Here is a 23,400-nt window from a genome sequence, read left to right as displayed (position 1 = left end):
GCAAACAGCCAGGAGTAACCCCTGAGCACTGCCGGGTGTGGCACAAAAACAAAACAAAACAAAGACCAACTCCAGGCTCCAGGCATACTAAGTTGTCAGACACTAAAGACTTCCTCTGTAGTCCCAGTAAAAGCTTTTCACAATCATGGTGGTTGCTTTCAGGTTTCTCTAGTTAGAGATCCTAGTTTCTTTCTGTACCGATCCTATGTCGATGTCTGGGTGACGAGCATCTTCTGGTTTCAGCTCACCATTAGGTGGCAATGCAGAGAACCCTGTCCTGAAAGCAGGTTGTTGCTGTTACCAAGTCGTCAGGGTGTCATAAGAGCCCACTCTGGAGTAAGTTGATGCCTGTTCAGTAGCAGGGCCTTCTCTGGTAGAAGTCCGATTCCTGGTATTGGTGTAGAAAACAGTGGTGGTTTCCATAGGTGGGATCCAAGGTTCAAGGGTGAATGGTCAATATCTGATCTTCTGAAGTTAGCTAAGCCAAGTCACAATGACAGACATTCAGGGTGTAAGGCCCCACTGCAATATAAAAAGTATGTGTTCCTATCTCTCTTAAATAAGAACTTGTTTGCACACATAAGATTTACTCATTTTAATGTGCCTGTGCAAAAAAGGAACAATGCACAAGGTACTATTTGGTGCATAAGGGGACAAAGATAACAGTTTCAACAATCCCTATAACCTGGTTTTAACATGAACTCAAAACACTAAAGAAACTTATCTACTAGAGTTCCCTACTAAACAGATTCCTCCCAAAATGGGGAGATTTGCTGCTACATAAGAAGATAGACAGTAAGAATTATACTTTTTAAGGAAATATATCTAAAGAAATATTCAAAAGAGATATACATGTCCCCTTTAAGTCTTTTGAAAATAGTCCGGGGTTGTGATAAAATCTGGAGCACATTTCAGCCTGTGATTTGGTCTTGTGAAGTCTAAAAAATGGTTCCCAACAGTCACATATTAGGATATGTCCTTGAGACAGGGGGTTTCTCAGAAACTGAATCTGGTAACAAGCAACAGTCCACAATGAAGGGGGGGGGGTTGCCGAGAGCAAATCAGCAGCAGCAGTGTTAGCTTATCAGGCTGTGAATCTGTCTTTTCACTTTGGGAGCTGTTTGGCAACTGGCTGGGTTGGGAGAAATATTCCTCTTCCTGAATAGTTAAGAACTGAGGGTAATAAGGGTTAAATGTTGGGGAAATTACAGATTAGTTGAGAGCGAAGGGCTACAAAAGAATTTGTAAGGTGGTAAGAAAAGAGGGGAAGGAGGGGCGATATATAACAGGGGAAGACAATACATAACATAGACATTATATATATAAATGATAGACATTAGACATTGAGATGGCCAACACATACATTTACTTATGAACACACATAGACACTGAGGATCAATTCATGGGTTTCAGTGAAAAGCTTACCCAGGTGAAATGAGACAGAAAACTTAAAAGTTATAAAACCGGGTCAGATATAAAGATTTTCCATTTTCTAGGCCAATCATGATTAGTGAGGGTAAACTTTACTGAAGAAAGTCTTCATGGGTTAGATTGTCTATGGAGCATTCTTAATAACAATCATCATTTTCATGTCTAGAAAATTAAGTGAAATGGTCATGAGGAGTCTTACAATACAATATCATGAAATATTGTCTAGCAGATCTTGAGCATCCAGTTTTCTTTCCTAAAAGCATCTAAAATCATTAGCATTATGGTATAATGGTAAACTACCTACAATTAAAAACAACTAGATTATAATAACATTCAATGAATGAGCTCTATAACAGGAGTTTATGGCATGCAGCTTCATATTCCATTGCTATCTTTGGACATAAACATTAGATTAAATTATCAGCCATAATCAAGGAGAAAATGAAGAGATAAGAGTTTTTGTTGTCAAAAGAAATACAAATGGTCAAAAGGCACATGAAAAAATGTCCACATTACTAATCATAGGGAGATGCAAATCAAAACAACTAGGAGGTACCATTTCACACCACAAAGATTGGCACACATCACAAAGAATGAAAACAAGCAGTGCTGGCAGGGATGTGGAGAGAAAGGTACTCTTATCCACTGCTGGTGGGAATGCCGTCTAGTCCAGCCTTTATGGAAAGCAATAATATGGAGATTCTTCCAAAAACTGGAAATTGAGCTCCCATATGATCCAGCTATACCACTCGTAGGGATATACCCTAGGAACTCAAAAATACAAAAATCCCTTCCTCACACCTATAGTCATTGCAGCACTATTTACAATAGCCAGACTCTGGAAACAGCTAAGATGCCCTTCAAGAGATGAACGGTTAAAGTAACTGTGGTACATACACACAATGGAATGTTATGCAGCCTTCAGGAGAGATGAGATTATGAAATTTTCCTATACATGGATATACATGGAATCTATCATGCTGAATGAAATAAGTCAGAGGGAGAGAGATAGAAACAGAATAGTCTTACTCATCTATGGGTTCTAAGAAAAATAGACATTCTTGCAATAATTTTCAGAGACAAAAGAGGGGAGGGCTGGAAGTTTCAACTCACTACAGGAAGCTCACCACAAAGAGTGATGAGTGCAGTTAGAGAAATAACTACATTGAGAACTATCATAACAATTTGAATGAATGAGGGAAGTAGAAAGTCTGTCTAGAGTACAAGCAAGGGTGGGGAGGAGGGAGATTTGGGACAGTGGTGATGGAAATGTTGCACTGGTCAAGGGAGATGTTCTTTACATGACTGAAACCCAACCACATTCATGTTTGTAATCAAGGTGTTTAAATAAAGATATTAATTTAAAAAAAGAATTTTTGTTGTCACATTATCATAATGAGGTCTTCTGAGTAATATTCATTGACATTTAAGGAAACTATTGACAGAAAGGGCTGTTGTTATGCCATAATATTGTGTAGGATTGTTTTACAATTAGGAATTTGGTTTGTGTATTTACTTTTTGAGTAGCTCATTTAGGGTCGATTTGGTTAGCGCAGATATTGCAAGTTCTTTTTTGTCGAAGAATATTTTTAACCCCCCCTTATGTAAATGAGAGTTTTGCTGGATAGTGGACTCTAAGGTTGAAAGTCTCTTTCATTTCGTAATTGAATATGTCTTTTCATTCATTTTTTTGCCTGGATTGTTTCAGATGGAAGGTCTAGTTTGATTCTTACGTTGTTTCCTTTATACTTGAGGGGTTTTTTTCCTCCCCGTCTGCTTTAAAGATACCTCTCTCTGTTTTTAATTTTTTTATTATTTTGTTTTGTTTTATTCAGCCAAGCCCACTACGCTCAGGACTTACTCCTGAATATGTGCTCAGAAACCGCTCCTGGTTTGGGGGGAATCAATATGGCATGCTTGGGGATAGAACTGCGGTCCATCCTAGGCTAGCACCAGCAAAGCAGATGCCTTACCACTCTGCACCACCACTCTGGTCTCTTTGTTTTTAGCCATTTGGATTACTTAAATGTCTTGGTATTCTGTTATGGTCTATTTTGTTTAGCACTCTTTTTGCCTCTTTGATTTGTAGTGAAACTTTTTCTTTGTTTTTATCTCCCTGTTGTTAGCCTTTCCCATTTTATTCCTCTTCTGGAATTTCTATAATTCGGAGATTATTTCTCCTGTCTTGTTTTTTTTTTTTTGACTTCTTTATCCTAGTTGGCTTATAATTTGTCTTCAAGTTCCTCAATGCGATTCTCTCGCTACGTAATTCTACTATTATGGCTTACTAACATGTTTTTTTTTAGTTCCTTTGGTTCCTTTTGTATGGATTCTCTCATCTTCTGAAAGAGTTCTTCTTTGAGTTGGTTGAATTGTTCATGTATAGATTTCTTAATTACGCAGGCTAGTGACTCCTTGATTTCCATTGCTAAACCATGACGTGTTGATTTTAGGTTCTCATCTATAAGGTTCAGGCATTTGAGTGGATTTGGAGAATTGCCAGGATTTCTCTCTGTATCCCCCACAGTAGTTGTCTTCTTTAGCTTCCCTATTGATCTTTGCATTTAGTGGTTTGGATTGCTGGAATCTCGGGGATTGAAAGAAGTGCTAGATCTAATCAGCCATGAAGTCTATGATATAAATTGAAAAGACTTCTCCTGGTGGCTTTAGCTCCTTCATGGTTTGGGAAGAGATTAAGGCATGTGAGGTTCCTTATTCCCTTCCAGGCACCAACCTGGCTGGCCCAGAGGGCAGAGGGAACAATGATGGTACTAGAACCCAGAAGGAAACTGAGGGAAGGTTGGGAAGGATGCCCCGTTAGAGCTTGGTGGAGGGGACTTGGACCAGAGCCTCCTTGCTCTCACCCAGACAGGGGCCAACTTATCTTCCATATATTTCAAGTCTAAAATACACATAAGTGTACTTACTCCTCAGATGGGGAACCTGACTACAGTTCAGTAGTTAGTTAATATTATTCTATTCTCCCCCCCCCCTCTCTCTCTGCCATTCTCTTTCTCCCCTTTCTTCCTGTCCTTCCCCCTCTACCAACCTTCTATTCCAGGTCTGAGCTTTGTGTTTTATCAGCATTGTCCCTGCCCTGCCCCATCCTCTGATTTTTCCCTCCAATTTTTAGAACTAGTTATATAAAGAATGCCAAATTTATGCATATAGTTTAGTGAGTTATGACAAATGCTTGCCTCTTGACTCTTGTCAAGGCATAGCACATTTTCCTAAAACAATACAGAAAAGGTATTTGCTCTCCTACATTCATTGCAACACTACTCACAATATCCAAAATCTAGAAACAACTCAAGTGCCCAGGAATAGCCCATAGAGGCAGACTGGGTAAGGGGAAATTGGGGACATTGGTGGAGGGAACTAGACACCGTTGGACTGAAATGCAATCATGAACAACTTTGTAATTTTGTATTTTATGGTGATTTAATAAATAACCCCTCTACAGATAAATTCTCTCTGTGTTTGAATTTATTATTGGGTTAATAACGCTAAATAAATTATTTCATTTTTTATTACTTTCATCAATAGTATATCTGTGAGATTAATACCTATTGGCAATGTCATTAAAGCAACACTTTGAAAATAGTTTTATTAGCCAGAAAAATAACTTTAGGATTATGGGTGGCATGTTTTGCATGTGCATGGCTCCAAGTTTGATCCATGGCACTGTATGACTCCCCCAGTACAAACAAGTACAATAGTTCTCAGGGCCAATAGATGGCTCAGAGGCTTAATTAGGAATGTATGCAGCACTGTTTGAGAAATTTCTGGTTGCACATAGAAATAGATATAGATAACATGAATATTAAATATTTTGTTTTGGGGTTACACTGGCAGTACTTAGGGGTTATTCTTGGCTCTGCACTCAGGAATTATTTCTGGCAGGCTTAGGAGACCATCTGGGATGCCAGGGATCAAACCCAGGTTGCCCCTATTACAAGGCAAATGCCCTACCCACTGTACTATCATTCTCACTCCAAAAATTCAAGCTTTTGTTACTATTTTACAAATTTTGAAGTTCCAAGTTTAATATCATTATATTTGCATTGGGTAATTAGTTACTACTGATTTATCTTTAAATCACTAATTACTGTCATTCTGTTAAAATGCCAATTTAGTCAGTTATTTCTTTTAATATTATTAGTAGTAAAAATTTAAATTTATTTTATCTGAACTTTATTTCTTTGCCAAAATTGTACTTTTCACTCATTAGATAGTTTTATCATGGCTATTTAAAAATCTCTGTAATTCCTGTAACAACTTTATGTTGGTTGAAGCCAACATTTTCTTGATATATGAGTGATTTTTATTTCATTATTGTAGTCAGAACAATTTTTGATAATACAGAATGAAACATTGCATCTTTTTTGACTTTTACCTTTTAGCAGACCTCCTGAATACTATGTTGTAAAGGAAGGAAAACTGCACCATGACTGTAAGGGATGGGAAGGTTGGGGGGGGGGGGGCAATGAGATACAATTCCAAATTGTCCATTGTATTTCCATTGACCTCCACTGATAACCCGAATGAGAAAGAGAATACCATTTATCCTCATAGTCATTGCAGATTCTAGGAATGGGAAAAGGTGTGTCTTTGTTACTATTGGACAGTGGTCTAATTCTTGTGGTCTTTGCTGTTTAATGAGGAATGTTTACCATAAATTTTCCTGGAGTAAGACAGTTACACTAAAAAATGTTTTTTATGTTTGCTAAGGTGCACTTTTACCAATCTTATTACGAGAGAAAATAAGCTTTTATTCCTATTTATTTCCTGTATGTAGTTTTCTTTTTACTAACTTTTGGGTTGTGGACTTCTCTATTGCCTAATCCAAGATATAAAAGGCAAAAAGGAAAACCCAGGGAATTCACTGTCATGCTCTAAATTCCAAGCCGTGGGCCAGAGAGATAGCACAGCTGTAGAGCGTTTGTCTTGCAAGCAGCCGACCCTGGACAAACAGTGGTTCGAATCCTGGCATCCCATATATTCCCCCGAGCCAGCCAGGAGTGATTTCTGAGCAGAGAGCCAGGAATAATCCCTGAGTGCCACCGGGTGTGACCAAAAAAAAAAGTAAATTCCAAACTAGTCTACCTTCTTTCATTATCAAGAGTTTTAACTGATACCTGCTTTTATATATTGCATTCATTAATTTTAGCTGCTGGTAGTAGAAGACATGGGAATGTGTCTTCTCATTTTGCATGGAACTGGAATGTGTGTGTGTGTGTATATATATATATATATATATATTTTATGGGGCCACACCCACTGAAGCTCAAGGGTTACTATGCGCTCAGAAATTGCTCCTAGCTGGCTTGGGGGACCATATGGGATGCTGGGGGATAGAACAGCAGTCCATTCTAGGCTGGCACTGGCAAGGCAGACGCTTTACCTCTTGCGCCACCGCTCCAGCCCCTGGGTGTCCTTAATTATTTGAAATTAGTTTGAGGCCTGAGTGATATTACATCAGGTAGGGCATTTGCCTTGCATGTATAGCCCTCATGAACCTGTCAGGAGTAAACCCCAAGCATGTTGGATATGGGCCCCCCCAAAAAAAATACTAAAAGTAGTTTTCTAAATACTTAAAATGTTTTATTCTTTAATATTTTAGTATCATATTTTTAAGCACTAAGATGTATATAAAATAACAGTTTTTGTTGTAAATACAAATGCACATATAAAAACATATATGTATATTCCTGTAGGGTTATGTACTGAAGGACTCTACCGGGTTAGTGGAAACAAAACTGATCAAGACAATATTCAAAAGCAATTTGATCAAGGTAAGAAGAAAATAGAAATAAAACCATTTAAACATTGTTTTCTTTTCATTGTAAATTGTGGTAAGATTGGTTTTATATAAAAAGAAAACATGAGATGTGTGTTGACAGTTTTTGATATCTGGATGTGTTAAGTAGAAAGGATAACTGAAATCAAATGGGAGACCTATAAACTGTTACCAGAATTAGAAAAGCAACAAATTGATTTATAGTAGGTCCACACTTATTTCTAGCTGTAAATATAGATTATATATACCAATATATGATACATAAATATATAAAAATACATTTAGTTAAATGTTAGTTTTCTCCATAATACTGAACCAATAGGAATAAAAACAAAGCTAAATTCTATATGCATTAAAATAAATCATTTAACATCAACATAGGTATGAATAAATATAAAAAGTAAAATTGAGTACTGGAGAGGAAAATTGCATACATTTCTAATCTTTAACAACATTGACAAGCTGGACTACATAAAAAGTTATCAAACTGAACAGTTCACTTTGACATACTGGGTGAAATATGTTAAAGTCAAGAGACAAATTACAAATTTTGGAAGATGTAAAATTGCAGTAGGTGGGTGAATACTTAATAGAAAATAATGAACCAATTAATATGAAAGTGTGCTCAATCTTTATATTGTACAATATCAATTACAAAGTGGGCAGATAGGCAGTGAGTTACATATCCTTTGTCTATCATCTTCATTCCCCATCAAATCCTTAGAAGGAGATTACTCTAAAAGGATTTCATTGTCAGTGTGAACACTCTTATGAAAAGTTCATAGAGTATTGGCATACTTAAAAAATTTTAATTGTTGCGTGGGTATCTTTTAAAGTTAATTCAAGTTTATTAAAATTTAGTTAACTTCTAGAAAGATACCGTTTTTAAATATTTATGTTGCATAAGTCTTTGAGTAAGCACGTCACAGTACACTCAGTGATGTTTTGTTTTGGTTTGGTTTTGGTTTTTGGGCCACACCCAGTGACATTCAGGGGTTACTCCTGGCCATGTGATCAGAAATCGCTCTTGGCTTGGGGATCATATGGGACTTTGGAAGATCTAATCGCAGTTCATTCGTGGTTAGCCTGTGCAAGGCAAATGCCTTACTTGCTTACACCACCACTCTGGCTCCTGATGTTTAGTTTTATAAAAAGCATTGAGTGTTTGGCTTACTCTTGAAGCCAGTGCTCTTTGAATACATACCTTTTTGTTCACTCTTTCAAGTCCTTGTTCTCCAATGAATGCGTTCTTTCTCCCTACATCCCCTCCTGTCTAAGTTTCAATAAGAACTATCTTTAATTTACAAAAAAAAAAGGTCATGTATATCTATATTTTTTTTTGTTTGTTTGTTTGGCTTCTTTTTGTTTTTTTGGGTCACACCCAGCAGCGCTCAGGGGTTACTCCCAGCTCCAGGCTCAGATATCACTCCTGGCAGGCTCAGGGGACCATATGGGATGCCAGGATTTGAACCAATGACCTTCTGCATGAAAGGCAAATGCCTTACCTCCATGCTATCTCTCCAACCCCCATGTTTTTATAAACATAATACTGATTGCTGTTTCAAATAATGAAGATGCATATATGTTAAAATGGTAAAAAAAAATTGTCGGGGCCGGGCGGTGGCGCTGGAGGTAAGGTACCTGCCTTGCCTGCGCTAGCCTAGGACGGACCTGGTTCGATCCCCCGGCGTCCCATATGGTCCCCCAAGAAGCCAGGAGCAACTTCTGAGCGCATAGCCAGGAGTAACCCCTGAGCGTCACCAGGTGTGGCCCAAAAACCAAAAAAAAAAAATACGTAATTTTGTTTTAACATTTTTATAAGAGGGCTGGAGTGTTGGCACAGCACTAGGGCGTTTGCCTTCCACATGGTTGACCTAGGATGGACCACAGTTTGATTCCCGACATTCCATATGGTCCCCCAACCAGGAGCGATTTCTGAGCGCATAGCCAGGAGTAACACCTGAGTGTCATTGGGTGTGGTCCAAATAAAACTAAATAAATAAATAAAATAAAAATTTCTATAAGAAACTCTTTAGACTTTGTAATATCAAATTGATAGAGTTTTACCTGTAGCACTAAAGGGAAAATGTAACAGTGGTAGTAAGGTTTTTTTGAATCAGACTTTTGGATTTTATTTTCTAGTTCTGCCACTTTGTCCTAAAAACATTAATACTTTTTTTTTGGGGGGGGTGGCATATCTAGCAATGATTGTAAAACTTACTCCTGGTTTTGCACTTGAGGATTGCTTCATATGAATGGGGTGCCTGAGATCAAACCTGCATTGGCTGTGTGCAAAGCAAGCACTTTGCCCAATGTTTTACAATGTTCTATCCCTCTAGCTTCAGTCTTTCTAAATTTCAACTCTTACAGAGTTCTTTCTTGGTACCAGTTTTGAAAATTTTATGCAAAATTAAAATTGCAATTAAAACCTTACTGGCCTCCAAAAATGGTTTATAGAAGTTGCTTCTGAAATTTTAATAGCTTTGTGTAATGCCTTAAAAATGAAATTCGGGGCCCGGAGAGATAGCACAGCGGCGTTTGCCTTGCAAGCAGCCGATCCAGGACCAAAAGGTGGTTGGTTCGAATCCCGGTGTCCCATATGGTCCCCCGTGCCTGCCAGGAGCTATTTCTGAGCAGACAGCCAGGAGTAACCCCTGAGCACTGCCGGGTGTGGCCCAAAAACCAAAAAAAAAAAAAAATGAAATTCGGGGACAGGAAGATAACTCAGGCAACAGAGGCTGAGTTCAGTCCTTAGCACCATATTGTCCACACATACACACTCCCCTACCTCTAGCACATTGGGGTAATCTTAACTTTTAAAACAATTCTAATACTAAATGTATATATGATTTATTTCTAATAAACAATAACTGAAACAATGCAGTTCTCATAGATAATTGTTTCTAGGTTATGGAGCAGTGTGTGTATGTGAGATTAAGGCACTGGTTTACAAAACTATTCAGATGAGTTTCAGCATAACAGTATTCCAATCCCACCAGTGTAAATTTCTCTCCACCAACTTCCACAATTCTCCTTCCTCACCCTCCTCCCCATCTAGCCTCCTTCAAAGACCAATTACATTTTTGTTTGTTTTGGTTTTGGGGTCACTTCAGGGGTTATTCCTGGCAGTCTGGGGCCATATGGGATGCTGGGAATTTAACCCAGGTCGGCCATGTGCACGGCAAACGCCCTACCCACTGTACAATTGCTCTGGCCCCCAAAGGCCAATTAAATTTCAAGTACAAATTAAAGATCTAAACTCAAATTATTTGGGGTTTTTTCCCTGACTTTTGAATTTTTCCGACTTCTTTTAAATATATAAATTTGAATAACCTTGTATCAATGAAATTAAAAATGAAATTCAGGGACAGGAATATAGCTCAGTCCTTAGCACCATATTGTCCATGCACACATTTCCCTATATAAACACATTTTTTTTTTAAAGAAAGTATACATAGGCCAGAGAGATAGTGCAGGGATTAAAGAGGATTAAAGAGCTTGCTTTGTATGTGACTTAGCCCAGTTTGGTCTCTTGTCCCAAGGACTGCCAGGTGTGACCCAGAAAGCAAAAAAAATGTTTTTAATATCATCATAGTAACCAAAATACTGCTTTTTTGCTCCTTTCTTTCTAATCTGTATAGTTTGTTATAAGCAAACATTAAAACAATAGAAAGATTAATTAGCCTATAAAAGCTTAATGTGGATAGGGTAAATCTATTTCTCTAATGTTTATAAATATAAAATACAAAGTTCTAAAGGAATATATTTGATTATTACAAGTACCTATTTAGCTTCTAAAATTAAGTCTTTGTTATAAAAATTAAAATTTGAACTTTGTCTTCTAGATCATAATATCAGTCTAGTATCAATGGAAGTAACAGTCAATGCTGTAGCTGGAGCTCTTAAAGCTTTCTTTGCAGATCTGCCAGATCCTTTAATTCCTTATTCTCTTCATCCAGAATTGTTGGAAGCAGCAAGTAAGTATAAGTGTATTTTATTTTCTTCTTAAGGGATAATAATAGCAATTTAGTTAAATTAACTATACCTCAAAATAGTAAAATGGGAGCCTGAAAGATACAGAAGGTAGGGTGTTGCATTGCATACAGCTTTGATCTCCTGGCATCCAGTATGGTCCTTCAAGTCCCCCCATAAGTGATACCTCAACACATCCAGAAAGAAGCTCAAAATGCCACCACATGTGGCCAATTTTTTTTTTTTAAACGAAAAGGTAAAGCAGTAAAATGCATCCTTGGTCTCATTATTTATTCTTTTTTATTTGTTTTTTTCAGCCACACCCGGTGTTGCTCAGGGGTTATTCCTGGCTATACGCTCAGGAATCACTCCTGGCTTGGGGAACCATATGGGATGCCGGGGTATCTAACCATAGTCGGTCCTAGGCTAGCATGTGCAAGGCAGATGCATTATGCACTGTGCTACTGCTCCACCCCTCATTATTCTTACTTTAGCATTTATCCGCTTTTTTGGAGGGTGGAGTTGAGGGGTAGTAGTGGTCAGGGTACAGTAGGAATCTCTGGTGTTGCTCAGGGTTCTATATATCATGACAGGAATTAAATCAGGATCAGTTGCAAGACTGATAGTAAAGTCTAAGACAAGCACTTTACTATCTCTCCAGCCCCTATCTCATTGTTCCATTAGTCAGATATTCATTTATTACCTGGAAGATGAGATGAAGGTCTGTGTGAGTACCAAATATCCTGGTTCTCTATTTTTGTTTTGTTTTTAGGTGCCATACCTGGCAGTGCTCAATGGTTACTCCTGGTTCTGCACTTAGAAATCAATTCTGGCAGTGCTTAGGGGACCATATAGTATACCAGCGTTCAAATTTGAGTTGACCACATACAAGGCAACACCCCCTATCCACTATACTAGTGCTCCAGACCCTGATATCCTGGTTCTTAATCAGAATTTGTATTAATGTTTAAACCTTATTTAGTTTTTTAATATATTAAGTGGGACTACTTTGAAAATTTTAAATGTCAAAGGTTTTAGTCAATTTACATTAACTTTTTCACTATACTGTTAGAAAATGTATGGTTATTTTATATGTAGTCTTATTTGCAAAACTTTTAGACTTGGGAAGTATGAGAACTGATTTAGAAGTAATTTGTGGAAGGTGAAAATTAATTTGAAATAAACTTGAGTACAGATGACATAGTCTAGAGGAACCCATTGTTAACTTTAGAAAAATAAATGAGGTAAGTGGTAGAGCATAAGGCCTTGATCTCATTGCATCACCCCATTCACCCCAGACCCCCAGAACTTCCAGGAGAAGCTCCACAACAAAAATATGTAAGAATGGAAGTAAATCATTTCATTTATAACAGAACTACATTTATTATATCTTGTTTCAAAATTTTCATAAATTGTATAGGAACTGAGTTCAATATGCATACAACTTTGAAGAAAAAATCTTTATACATGTGTGAGTTTTAAATACTAGATGATACTTCAAGTCAGTTGGTGGCAAACTGGCTTACAGCTAAGATCTAACCTTGCCACCAGGTTTTGGAAGACTTGAAAGCTAAGAATAGTATATCATGTACTTTTTTCTGCCTCCTCCCTTTTGTACTAGGACTATAACACGTGAATTATGTACTTTATCATTGTGCCATATTTTTAATATTTTTATATTATGATTTTAAGTGATAAAAAATTTGTGACATAGTAAAATATGTGAAATTCAGACTTCAGAAGTTCAATTGGAACACAACCTTGGTTATTTGTTAATTGTGTCTGACTGCTTTGTGCTTACAGCTGCAGGGTTGAGTAGTTGTGCCCACAAAGCCTGAAATATTTTCTCTTTGTGTCATGAATAATAAAAATCTAGCATTTATAAGTAATTAGTTAATTCTAAATCAGAGTCTATTGAAAGAAATCGCTTGAGGCAGTTAGATCCAGTTCTTATACTTTGCTTTCTTCCAGTGATTGGCCTTATTTGCAAAAAGACTATTTTTTGTAGTAGTTATTTCCAACAAGTTCTATTTTTTTTAAATAATATCTTTATTTAAACATCATGATTACAAATATGTTTGTAGTTGGGTTCAGTCATAAAAAAGAACACCCACCCACCCCCTTCACCAGTGCAGCATTCCCACCACCAATGCTCCCCATTTCCCCCAGCAAGTTCTTTAATTTTCTCAATATCCTTTAAACATGTTCAATATTACCCTTATAATTAGGACAAGTAGAAAGTTTACTCACATCCTTAAAATCTTGAGTTTCACAAAAATTCTTTTTTAATTTTACAGAAATACCGGATAAAACAGAACGTCTTCATGCATTGAAAGAAATTGTTAAGAAATTTCATCCTGTAAACTATGATGTATTCAGATATGTAATAACACATCTGAACAGGTATTTAACTTTGTGTTTTTTTAAATAAATATCTCAAGCATATTATTTATAAAAATAATAGTTATAAAATAAATAAAATAAATTACATTAATATATAGGTCTTCCCCCTACACCTCAAAAATGTGCCTTTTGATGGGGGGGCACACCAGTGATGCTTGGGTTACTCCTGGATAAGCACTCAGAAATCGCTTCTGGCTTGGGGGGACCATATGGGACTCCAGGGGATCAAACTGGTCTGTCCTGGGTCAGCTATAAAAATATGAGAAAATTATGACTCACAAGTTGTTAGGATTCAATAAAATTATTAGTATTTGAACTAATATATTTAGTCTACTAACATTTTCAACTAATATTATCAAAGTTGAGTGTACCTTTCTATACCTCTAAAAAAGATTATATTAACCAATGTATATAAGTATTCATTGTATTTAGCTGATCTTAGTTTGATTCACTAGCAGTAGCCACAGAATGCTTCTGGCTGTAGGCTCCGATCCAAAAATAAACATATTTTTTAAATTCCAATACATCACAGTGCTAACCTACACATTAATATTGTTTTAGACACTGTTTTTCACTCTTGTGATTCAGAGGCAAAAAGCATTTTTGATATATTAGAGACCTGTTCAATCAAAACAGAATAAGAGATAAGGTCAGAATGGGAAGTGGATTGCCACAGCTAAGGACTATAGTCTGTTAACTAGGTTTAATTTCCAAAGTATTTTACTGACATGAAAAAGATAATAAAAAAGGTGTATCAAAGGAGAATATAAGTCACATATCACTAAACATACTGTTTAGTTCAGCTCACTTTGTAGAGTCTTGTGGAAGAAGATTCAGTGAAAAAAACATTGACTGCATGATTTTAATCTTTTACTTTGAGTAATAAGGAGAGCCACTGGAGAGTAGAGCAGAGAAATAACAACCTTTGTAAATATTCTTTTCTGCTTTCTCAATTTATATTTTATTGAAATAATACTCACCTTTATTTAAGACGTAACAGTTTCACACTTCATCAATCCTCCACCACAGTACCATTAGCCCTCTACAACTCATTGGACCCCCTTCTATCCGAGAGAGGGGGAGAGAGAAGAGAGGGAGGGAGGGAAAGAGAGGGAGGGAGGGAAAGAGAGAGGGAGAGAGAGAGATTTGGGGAATATAAAATAAGTGTTTTATTTCTTTCCCATTAATATTGAGATACTGTGATTTTATTAGACCCCCTTCTTTCCTTTCAATCTCCTGATTGTGTGTGTGTATGAGAGAGAGAGAGATTTATTTCTTCCCATTAATAATGAGATACTGTGATTTATAAAACAGTTAATGAGTCTTGCATACATTGTTCCAATGCCACACCCACCACCAGAGTGCTGACTTCCTCTTCTAATGACCAAGACCCTCCATCCACATACCTTCCACTCTACAGTACACCCATACAAACTCTTTCCCTCCCCTCTCAAGACAGACAGTAACACACACACACACACACACACACACACACACACACACACACATGTTCTGGAGACAAACACTCGAGTTCTGATCCTTTGACCATTTGTTGATGTCTTATTATGTCTTTATAGTCCATTTATGGCAGCTAAAGAGATAGTACTACAAGTAAGGATCTTACCATATCTGGGACTGACTGAGATTCAAATCCCTGAACTTATGGTCAAGAATGATCCCTGAGCGCTGCCACATGTACTCCCAAAACCAAGTAGAGATAGATAGATGCACATGAGAGGGATTTTTTTTTTCTTTTGGCCCATTTCCTTTGTTAACTTCAGTTCTACAGTGAGAATCCAATAAATTTTAATTAGACTTTATTTCCTTGGTTTGGTGTTTTATTTTTTTTATATCCCTAAACATAAGTTGTTATGAAAATGTTCATTGCCACATGTCAGGGAAATGCAAAGCAAAACAATAACTGCCATCGCACAGTAAGAATGACATATATCAAAAAGACTGGATTGGGGATAAAAACCAGAACGTTTGGTAAAATTTTTTTCTGATTTAGTTTCTAAAATCTGCAGTATGGAGAGCACTTACCTTGCACACAGCTGACCTTGGTTCAATCCCTGCGACTCATGTGCTGAGCATCACTGGTATAGCCCCAAAACAATCAATCAGATATCGGTATAAAAAATGTAAAAATAATAACCAGAAGTACCATGTGCAAGTAAAGGGAATGAAAAGATCTAATAAAAATCCAAATAGGAAAAAAAATTTATGATGTCTACTTTGCAACAAATTAGTTTTATTTGATCAGATAAGCTTATTAAAGAAATATTACACATAATGTAAATAAATGATAGAGGAACCAGAGATATAGTACAGTGGATGTCTTTTGCCTTGGCACACAACTGACCCAGGTTCAGTTCCTGCCACTGCCTATGGTATGTTGCCAGGAATAAGCCCTGAGCAGTCAGCTTTGACACCAAAACCAAAAGGAAAGAAATGAGCTCTTGTAGTTTGCTACATTGGAATTGGAGACATAATGTTAAGTCAGAGAGAGAAGGAAAAGTTCTTATTAATTTATGGTATCTGGATAAAAGAATGAAAACATCATTGATGAGCACAAAATTGAAATCACCAGTGAACGGAAGGAGAGTGAAAGAGACAGAAAGGAAGACTAGAAGCTAAAGCCAGTGTAGAGGGTCTTGAACTCTTAGGTGATTGTGAAGGTTTAGTAACTTTGTATTGGCAAATAATCTTGTACAACAGAACTATTAGTTATTACTATTGTAACCATGTTATTAAAAAATAATTTAAACAATTCTTGCTCAAAACTTGCAACAAAAAACTTGCCACATCTGCTCCCCATCCTTTTTGTTTTGTTTTGTTTCGTTTTTTGTTTTTTTGGGCCACACCTGAGGACGCCAGAGATTGAACCCAGGTCTGTCCTGGGTCGCAGTGTACAAGGCAAATGCCCTACTGCTGCACTATTACTCAGCCCCATGCTCCCATTCTTTTATTTTATTTTTTATTTATTTACTTTTCTTGTAATTTATTTATATTTATAGCTTCTAGACAGGGGCTCCCGCCTGCTTTTTTGCCTTTTTTTTTTTTGGGCCACACCCATTTGACGCTCAGGGGTTACTCCTGGCTATGCGCTCAGAAATCGCCCCTGGCTTGGGGGACCATATGGGACACCGGGGGACCGCGGTCCGTCCTACGCTAGCGCTTGCAAGGCAGACACCTTACCTCTAGCGCCACCTTCCCGGCCCCCTTTTTTCTTTTTTTTTTTAACAGAACCATAGAACATGAATCATCTTGTTCTACCTCATATTTCTATGTCTTCCTACAAATTGAGGGGAAAAAAGTGGATGGGACCAGGGGCCAACTGGTCTCAGGAGATTCAGTGGAAATAAAAAACAGTCAAAGTTCTTCCTTGATTGTATTATCTTTCATCCTCCATATTCAGTGATTTATCTTTTCAAATAATTTCTTTTCCCTGTTCTCAATGGTCTATACTTTTGCTTCAGACTTTATTATTTATTTAGGGAACTGATTCTTTGTAATTGAGACTCTCTGCCAATTCTTTTAAGTCTTGTCTTTATTCTGATGCCAGAATAATTTTTCCGAAGCTCTTTCTGTAAAGATCACTTTAGATTAAATATCCTATATCCTGAAGATAAAATTCAATTTTATCTGTTTCAGTGATCTAGCTCTAATTTCTTCAGTTAAGTAACTGTATAAGTAAGTGGTTGTATATTAATCCAGTAGCATCTAATAAAAAATAATGTGTTATGAATGTACTCACTCTGACAGCTTCCATATATACACCTATATTCCAAGTATATAGTAAGTATCCATTTGTGTTTCATTCTTCATATCTTACCTTAGTCATTAATTTTTTAAATTAATGTGTTTCTCAAATCAAGAAACACTACTGTGTGCAAGACAAGTGCTCTACTGAGAACTTGTTAGGAATGAAAATTAGCCAACCTTCCTTCAAATATAATTACTGATCTATGTTGACAAGTCCTCACAAAATTTTTTATTTTATTTTTGGGCCTCACCCTGTGATGCTCAGGGGTTACTCCTGGCTATGTGCTCAGAAATCGTTCCTGGCTTGGGGGACTATATGGGATGCTGGGGGATTGAACCGCGGTCTGGGTCTTTACTAGGTCAGATGTGTGCAAGGCAAACCGCCTTAATGCTTGTGCCACCACTACAGCCCCACCACAGAATTTTTTTATGCATTGAAGTTGACAATACTTTTCACTGAATTAACTTTCTTTGCTATCATTCTGCTAATGTCCATCTACCCAGAGTCAGTTCACAAGTATCTCATCAAGGAAGCCTTTCCTGTTTACCCTCATCTCTGATTTAGCTACCTATAGGTGCCTTTCCTTTTTACCTTTGACTCAACTTTTAGACATAGTTCCCAAACACTTTCTTTTAACTTTATATTCTTCCTTTTTTTCATTTTTCATTTTTTATTTGGGGCCACACTCATTGATGCTTAGTTGTTATTACTCCTGCCTCTGCACTCTGGAATTACTCTTTGGTTGGTTCAGGGACCACTTAGAATGCCAGGTATCAAACACAATTTGGCCATGTGCAAGGCAAGCATCCTACCTGCTGTACTGTCTTTCTAGACTCTAACTTGATAGTTTCAGAATCCATACTTGCCTGCTACATAGAAGTAACACCTAGCAGGAACACTGTATTTAACAAAGTTTAGTTTAATCTGGATATTGTTTATTAAGTAATATTAATTTTTACCATAGAACATTTTTAAGGCATATATCCCTATATCTGGATGTTCCTTGACTTAAATTTTAAATTTTCTGGTGTGCAAGTGTAAAGTTTCCCTGCTGCCTTGAATACTGGTCTGTAGAACTATGTGCACATTTTTCATTTTATTTTGTTTTAGAGAGGTTTTTGTTTTATTGAGTCATAACCACCTGTGCTCAGGTTATTCCTGCCTTTGTGCCCAGATATCTCTCCTGGAGGTTCTGGAGTACCAGATGTTGTGCACAGGGATCAATTGACTCAGCTGTGTCCAAGCAAATTCTCTGTCTGCTATACTGTCTTGCAATTTACTCACATATTTAAGAAATCAAATTTAAATCGGTTAATGTAATATGCAAAGTTGTTAAATTCTAAGAATATAAAATGAAATGTTTTGAGTGTTCTTTTTAAAAATGTGAAAAATACTGGTTTTATCTGGAAAGTAATATTTTTGAAAATGTAAATGTTTTCTATTGTCTAGTTTCTAGTGTCAGTAAGTGCCTTAGTTTTGACTTTTAACTTATACAATTAGAATTTGCTGTTCCTACTGCCAGAAACTCACTAAATTTGTCATATGACCTTTAAGACTGAAATTTCTACGCATAACTGCAGCTTTTGTGAGCCACATTTTGATTTTTTATTTCAGAACTTGGCACAACATTTTAAGAATGTTTTAGCATAAGAAATGAATTTTGGTATTCTCTCAAAATGTTACTGAACATAGAATGCACTTTGAATAGATATTTAAATTGTGGAAATAAATTATATAAAATTATTCCCAGCTTCAAGATCTTTAATTGCAATGTGTTTTTAATTGATTGCTAATTGTTTTATTATTATAATTTCAGGGTTAGTCAGCAAAATAAAATCAACCTTATGACAGCAGACAACTTATCCATCTGTTTTTGGCCAACTCTGATGAGACCTGATTTTGAAAATCGAGAGTTTCTATCTACCACTAAGATTCATCAATCTGTTGTTGAAACATTTATTCAACAGTGTCAGTTTTTCTTTTACAACGGAGAAATTGTTGAAACTGTGAATACTGTGGCTCTTCCACCACCTTCAAACCCTGGACAGTTAGTGGAACCAATGCTGCCACTTCAGTTACCACCACCATTACAACCTCAGTTGATACAGCCACAGTTACAGACGGATCCTCTTGGTATCATATAAATAGGAAGTGATAGCAGAGAGCCTGAAATTGGACAAAAAGCAAATCTAGGCATGCATGTTTCAGGGTTCAGTAGTATACTTTGTTTCTTACAGATAATTCACATTCAAAATGATGAGATACTTTCTCTTTGGACTATATGGTATTCTTATTCATTTACATTACAAATCTAAAACCTGTGATAAGCATGACTGGAGAGATTTAATTTTTATAAACAGAAATAGCTATAAAATACAAAGCTGCTGTTGCATGCAACTTTATTGCAATCAGTATATCATTCCTGTGGCATTTTTTGTCACATTATATTGTGAATAAAATTTTTCTATAGAAATTAAATGATTTAAAACATATATGAAACATTTAATGCTTTTCAGCCTGCTTTATGGCTGGTTTTGTTATTTGATGTGCTAATTTGGGCAACTTAATTTACATTTTAGCAGTCTGTGTAGCTAACTAAAAGCCCAATAAGTTTTATAATTTTAGACTATTCTGCCATGTTTAGGATGTTATTTGAAAGAAAGAAAAAAATATCCTTAACATATTTCTGTACCTTCATCATCTTAGTAAACTTGTGAAATGATTTGATGAGGGATAAATAAACATTTCTTGTACACACACACACACACACACACACACACACACACACACACACACACACACACCAAGGACATGCTTGTGGCTAAAGTGAATTGATAATGTTGTGCAAAGGATATTGTCACCAACTCTTTTTTTTTTTTTACAGTCCATGATAAAATAAACATCTTGTATACTGTTATAATTCTGTAAACAGATGCATGTTCAAAAGATCTATGATGGTCTTGTAATCTTAATCTAATATATTTTAGATATTTTAATTTTTTCCCTCTTGGGAAATACATTTAGTATAGTGTAGAAAGTAATCCATGACATTTTCATATAAGGTTATATAACTTTTCATACATAAAACAAAATTTGTTGTAGAAAATTCTTTAAATCAAACATTTTAATCTAGGAGTTCAATTTAATCTGTTCCTTGGATCTATTTTTATGTGCCCCTTAAAAACATATCTAAAACCATTGCTAATAGAGCAATAAAGATACTTTGGGTACTGACAGCCTTTTTGGAGTGTATATATAAGTTGCAAACTTGTATTCATATTCTTTTCTGTGATATGTTGTACTAAAATCCTGAATTACTTTCGCACCATTTTTTTAACAGAACATTTTTCTTTATGTTGGTACCAGATTTGCTGTAAATGACTGCTGCTTTTGGCATTAAAATTTTTTAGTGAAGATACCACCAGAACACTAAATTACAGATAAAATTTTCAGAATAAATTGCATAGGTAAATTTATTAGGCTTTATTCAAAATTTGTTCTTATCAAACCTTACCGATCCCCCCACTCCCCGGAAAGTAAAGAAATAGTTTGTCTTTGGTTGATTATATTTTGTGTAGTAAAGAGAAAATTATTTGGTCCATATTGTAATCTTCATTCATACTACAATTTTAAGGTTCTCTGATGTGTATTATACTAAATTTTGAGATTCAAGACTCCTAAGAGTTTGATTTGCTACATTTTTACCTAAAAATAAATACTGTCTTTCCCAACTGTCATGTCCTAGGTATTGTATTGTACTTCTAATTTTGACTTCAAAACAAGATGTTGCCATGAACCAGGCTGCTGTTTAAAGTACATGTATATTATAAATTACCTTATTTGTGTTATAGTCTTACATGTTTATTATCTTTTCTAAGAAAACAAAGTCCCTATTATTCCTATTGCAAAGCACACAGGAATTAAGAAAGTACAGTAATTTTTAAAAGAAAAGTCCGGTAAATGTAGCATTCTTAACTTGTTCTATATTACTTATACCTATTGTCTATATAGCTTTAATTTATAGCTGTCAGTTTAACATTGGCATGTCTGGCAAAGAAAATTAAACTTTAAGAGTTTTATAAACTGTTTCTAGGTTGCTAAAGAATTTATTTTTCTACTATATATGGTATAGACAAAGCTCAACACTATGTACAGGAAAAAAGCCTGACTATTTCTTTTGGAAGTAGACTGAATTCCCAGAACTGTTCATTTCTTCAATTTATTTTATCATAACATTGCTGTTGTAATATGTGAATCTCAGTTTATTTAAGCTTTTCTCTTTTATACTTTGTTAATTTAACTTTCTTGTGCATTTAGTACCACTTTTATTAAAACTAGCATTTACCATTTTCTACATTAACTTCTTTACACCTTCCCCCAGACTTATCTTCACTTTTCTATGCATTCTATAATTGATTTGACGAACTTAGTAATCGCTTAACTATTCTACATTTGGTTCAATTAACTAGTAAGTTACAGTTAATTGAAAATTAAAGTACAGTTTAAAGCTCAGTCTGTTACACTGAATTGATTGTGTTTGGTTTTGCAAAGGGGGTAGATGTTTTTAAATATTGAGATAATTCTAAGAACAGAATAATATAATTAAACAATTTTTCTGATACGATACTGGAAGGTTTCACTGCTTAGGGACAAAAGAGACGTCTTAAATGATGAAAAATAGCTAGTCTCATAATTATGAGTAAACATAAAGGCATTATATTTTACAATTTTAAATAAAATTCCATCTACACATATATTCACATGTTGCCATTGTTTCATTTAAACTTCAGTGCTTGTAGTCCTTACAAAATTGTACTTAACAGTATCTAGATTAGCAATATACGGAAACAATGCTACTCTTAGAATTTCGGTAGGTATATTGAAAGTTCATTCTATTTAACAAATACTTATTGGTACATACAATTTAAGAACAGAATTCCAAATACAGCATATTTTCATTTAAATTGGTATTGGTTAGAAGTGCTCTTTTTTCCCCTTTTCATCTACGAATGTAAATACTGTAGGTTACAGCAATCTAACTTAGCCAAAAAGCAGCTTTTATTTTCCATACTGTATGTAAATAATGTAGACTTTTTTTGAGGTGCTGGAGTTTAATTTCTAATATCTCAGATATTTTTTAAAAAGGGAACAATTGGAATAAAATTTAGGCCTTAGCTTCCATGGTGATTTTTAGTTTTTTATAAAGAAATAATTGTGATGCTATTTGTCAACTGGATATAAATATATAGAGAGAATTTTAAAGTCAAAAGTGCTTTCTTTCTTTGTTTGTAATTAATGTAATTTTGTGCTCCACCCACAGGATGCTGCAGTAAATTAAATATCAGTGAAGCTTCTGCTGTATAAAGAATGCTAAATAAAACTAAGAAGCTTTATAATTTAAGCTATAGTTGCCTCTAATTATACCATTTCATTAGTGAAACTTGAATTTTTTTGCATAAAATAGGAAAATAAAAATGTCAATACAAAGAAAATTTTATTAGGGAGCTCTTGTGAAAGGAGACCAAAATTGTATATGTGCGTGTGTATATGTGTGCGCATGTGTGTATTCATGTGTGTGCACAGGTTTAAATTAAGTTCATTCAATTAAGATTCCATGATATTACCTGGAACTGATTTGAGCTGTGGCTAGACAGTCTCAAGCCACTAGAAATATTTTTAGCCTATTTTAGTTTATAGCAGAACTTCTAACATCAAAGAAGGTATTTTTGTTTTTATGGTTATTAATATTAAACCAAAGTTTATGTCAGATATTTTAAGCCTAGTGTAGTCTGTACTTTAATTCTTAGCTGAAATATTTTATTAAAGTTTGATGAGGTATATTTAATTTTTTATTGTATTTGAACTTAAGGTTTTCAGCAAGCTTTATCAAATGTCTGAAAATAAAGTTTTCTAAGATTTAATATGGTGAGAAACTATTCAAATATTTTCTTGGAGCAACTGCGTAGTTAAGATTTCATTTTTCATGTCCCTTTCAGTTAGCCTGATTTTATTGTTGGTGGGGGGTGTA

At 35.5% G+C, this 23,400-nt stretch overlaps 1 protein-coding gene across 3 annotated transcripts in view; it reads left to right on the top strand.

Moving 5' to 3' along the window:
* ARHGAP5 (Rho GTPase activating protein 5) overlaps nt 1-19,948 on the top strand; it is an 83,308-nt gene extending 63,360 nt beyond the window's left edge. For all 3 annotated transcript variants that reach the window (XM_049766576.1, XM_049766577.1, XM_049766575.1), the window contains exons 4-7: nt 7,149-7,226; nt 11,077-11,208; nt 13,501-13,606; nt 19,189-19,948. In XM_049766576.1, the coding sequence (XP_049622533.1) occupies nt 7,149-7,226; nt 11,077-11,208; nt 13,501-13,606; nt 19,189-19,516 (644 nt within the window). In that variant the 3' untranslated portion in view covers nt 19,517-19,948. The remainder of the gene's footprint in view (nt 1-7,148; nt 7,227-11,076; nt 11,209-13,500; nt 13,607-19,188) is intronic.
* The last annotated feature ends 3,452 nt before the right edge of the window (nt 19,949-23,400 follow it).

This window comes from Suncus etruscus, chromosome 2 (genome assembly GCF_024139225.1).
Source record: "Suncus etruscus isolate mSunEtr1 chromosome 2, mSunEtr1.pri.cur, whole genome shotgun sequence".
Classification (NCBI taxonomy): Eukaryota; Metazoa; Chordata; class Mammalia; order Eulipotyphla; family Soricidae; genus Suncus; species Suncus etruscus.
The sequence above is the reverse complement of the archived record's forward strand: the minus strand, read 5'-3'. Positions and strand labels throughout refer to the sequence as shown.